The 3,031-nt window shown below is 38.9% G+C and overlaps 1 protein-coding gene across 5 annotated transcripts in view; it reads right to left on the reverse strand.

Annotated features, from left to right (window-relative positions):
* Positions 1-3,031, reverse strand: part of IBTK (inhibitor of Bruton tyrosine kinase) — a 59,697-nt gene that overhangs the window by 46,075 nt on the left and 10,591 nt on the right. For all 5 annotated transcript variants that reach the window (XM_026844723.1, XM_026844726.1, XM_026844724.1 and 2 more), the window contains exon 3: positions 1,261-1,357. In XM_026844723.1, coding sequence (XP_026700524.1) covers positions 1,261-1,357 — 97 coding nt within the window. The remainder of the gene's footprint in view (positions 1-1,260; positions 1,358-3,031) is intronic.

The raw sequence follows: 3,031 nt of genomic DNA on the forward strand, positions 1-3,031 counted from the left end.
TACTTATATATATATATATATATATATATATATTTTTAGTTGAAGAAAACACAAACATTCCTCAGCAGCAGAACTACTTGTTGTTTTCAGAGGACAACTACTACTACCACCTTAGGTTATACATGCTTTGCTTCAATTTAGTAAAAAGCCTGTCCCAAAAAAATGTTATGCTGTCATGTACGGAAATCATTAACATTTTCAAATCAGAGGTGTGGCCAAAAACTAACACTTTATACTTTTTTAATAACATCTCAATTACAGCGATACCTGAACACTATTTTCTGATGAGTAAAAACTGAAATCAATGTGTATTTGACCACATTGCATCACTATTAAAAAGAATTCTAACATATTTTACAAGGTACAATTAAAAACCCCTAAAATTCAGGATTTGTGTAACCTAAATTACTTAAACTGATGGGAAACAAGATGAAAAGAACAAATTTCACTGTACAAAAATGAACTTAAGGACATGAAGAAAATGGGAATGGTGGCAGGTAGAAAAGTATAAACCATATAGTTATAGTTTTACACTTTTCTATCTATAGTTTAGACTTTCATAAAAGTATAACAATAAATAAAAACTACTGGAAAAAGTACTCCCCTGTCAAAGAAAAACTTGTGTGCTCAGACTTATTTTTACATACTCTTTTCCTATTTGGAGAAACTGTATTTAGAGTGACTGTAACTAGCTTATATAAAGCTACCTAGTCTAAAAAATATTTTGAAGATTCAAGAAGACATTCCCCCTCTTTTCCCCAAAGAGAAATTATGTAAACTACTCTATCAAATTCAAAGACATTGAAATCTCTCTGGTGACTTGAATTAAGAAAAAAAAAATCACAGAACAATTGAGGTTAGGCACCTCTGGAGATCACCTAGTCCAACACCTCTGCTCAAGCAGGGTCAGCTAGAGCAGGCTGCCCAGGACCATGTTCTCTCAGGTTTTGAGTATCTCCAAGGATGGAGTCTCCAAAACCTCTCTGGGTTACCTATTATATCACTTGCTTTTTTCTTTTTCTAACCTCCAAGTTAGTTGTCATTCCTTAATTCTTGCTGCACATTTGCATCCTGTGCCTACTTCCAAGATTGTGCACCTGCTTTTTTTGCAATATTAGTGACCTCAGATCTCCAGGTATCTCACAATCTACACAGTCCTAATTAGAAACAGAAAATCCTGTCGACACTGGTACATACATTAATACATTGTTGGAACACACATCCTTATAAAATACAAACTTAAGCTATTTGATTTCCTACCAGTTTTCTTGAACACCACATGGATTGGCCTATCTTTCATCACAAGATCCAGGGCTGATAAGCCTTCTTTATCCTGAACGTACAGACTAACGCCATGCTGAAAGAGAAGGAAGAAAATCTTCAGACTGAAGTAAACTGTAAGCAAGTCTGAAAAAAACAGTGCAATTCTGTTTAGCCACATATACATCATGTTGATCTATTAACCACGATTTTATTGAATGAGCACTGACTGAGTGAGAAGATGTAATCAGGGAAAGACAAAGGAAAGACACTTGAAGATAAAGCACTGGTATCTAGTAAGAGCAAGTATTTACAAAAAAATGCTTTTACCAGCTTCAAAGGACACATATTTGCATTTTTACAGAATCAGTTTTGTCAAGCTAGAGAAGTAAGAAAATTTTAAAAACCTACTATGGCTTTGAAAATAAGCAGAAAACAGTGGTTCACAGTTGCTGAGAAAAGGCAAGAGGACACAGTCAGACAAGAGAGCAGCAGGGAAGCTTCAGAAGCACAAAGCATAAACAAGTCATTCCTTTACAACTCAGAGAGGGGTAAATATTCTCCATAAATACTGTTTTTTCAATACATAAAAGTGCTGCTACATCAGCATTGGTTTTAAGGAAGTCAAATGTCATGAATCACATCCCTGAAGGGAAGAACTACAGATGTCCCCAAGCAGAACCTAATGGATAATAAGGCTGTACCTATGTACCACAGCTCATGGCTAATATAAAGGAAAACCTTACAGAATCTCACACTTAGGAAGTAAAAACATGAAATACAAAAATCAAGGGAGCACAATTGATTCAAGCATGATAGAAAGACTGCTAGCCACATCTGCAGTAGGGATTTTAACCTGTAACCTGATTTGGAAAAACACTAGCCAGAAGAACATACATTCTCCAAATTATAAAGGTAACTCACTAGCAGCAGTGCTGGTATTAATTCACTGTATGACAGAAAGACCAACCTATCTTTCTAATTTAACAGGCAGCTGGATAGTCTTCTCTTGGGCAGCTGTGTAAGTCATTTACAAGCAAAACAGAGCCTGCAGTGATACTCACTTGGTCTGAATTTGTAAAAACAAACTCCAGTTGCCCAGTGGCAAAACTTAAAGTGAGATGCAGTCAGAGAGTAAGTCATGACTGCCTCCAGCTCACAACAGAAGTCTGTCATCTATACTATTTGAGTATCTCAGGGGTTGATTCTGGGGCCTGTACTGTTTAACATCTTCACTTATGACCTGGATGAGAGGACAGAATGCACGCTCAGCAAGGCTGATGATGATAGAAAACCAGAAAGAGTGGCTGATAGGCCAGAGGGTTGTGCTGCCATTCAGAGGGACCTTGGCAGGCTGGAGAAAGGGGCTGAGATGAACCTCATGAAGTTCAACAAAGGGAAATGCAAATCCTGGCCCTAAAGAGGAACAAGCCAGTGTACCAACACAGCTGGAGGCTGACTGGCCGGAAGGCAGCTTGGCAGAAAAGGACCTGGGGCTCCTAGTGGACAACCAGTTGACCACAAGCCAGCAATGTGTCCTCGCAGCTAAGAATGGTGAAAACATCCAGGGCTGCGTGTGGGAACACTGCCATCAGGCATTACTCAGCACTGGCAAGCCACAGCTGAAGTGCTGCGTTCGTAGAGTCTGGACTCCCCAGTACAAGACAGACATGGACATACAAGAGCAAGTCCAGCAAAAGACCATGAAAACTGAGGTATCTGACACACAAGGACAGGCTGAGAGAGCTGGGATGCTTAGCCAGAGAAAGGG

This window comes from Athene cunicularia, assembly GCF_003259725.1.
Source record: "Athene cunicularia isolate RWA chromosome 3 unlocalized genomic scaffold, athCun1 chr3_part1, whole genome shotgun sequence".
Taxonomy (NCBI): Eukaryota; Metazoa; Chordata; class Aves; order Strigiformes; family Strigidae; genus Athene; species Athene cunicularia.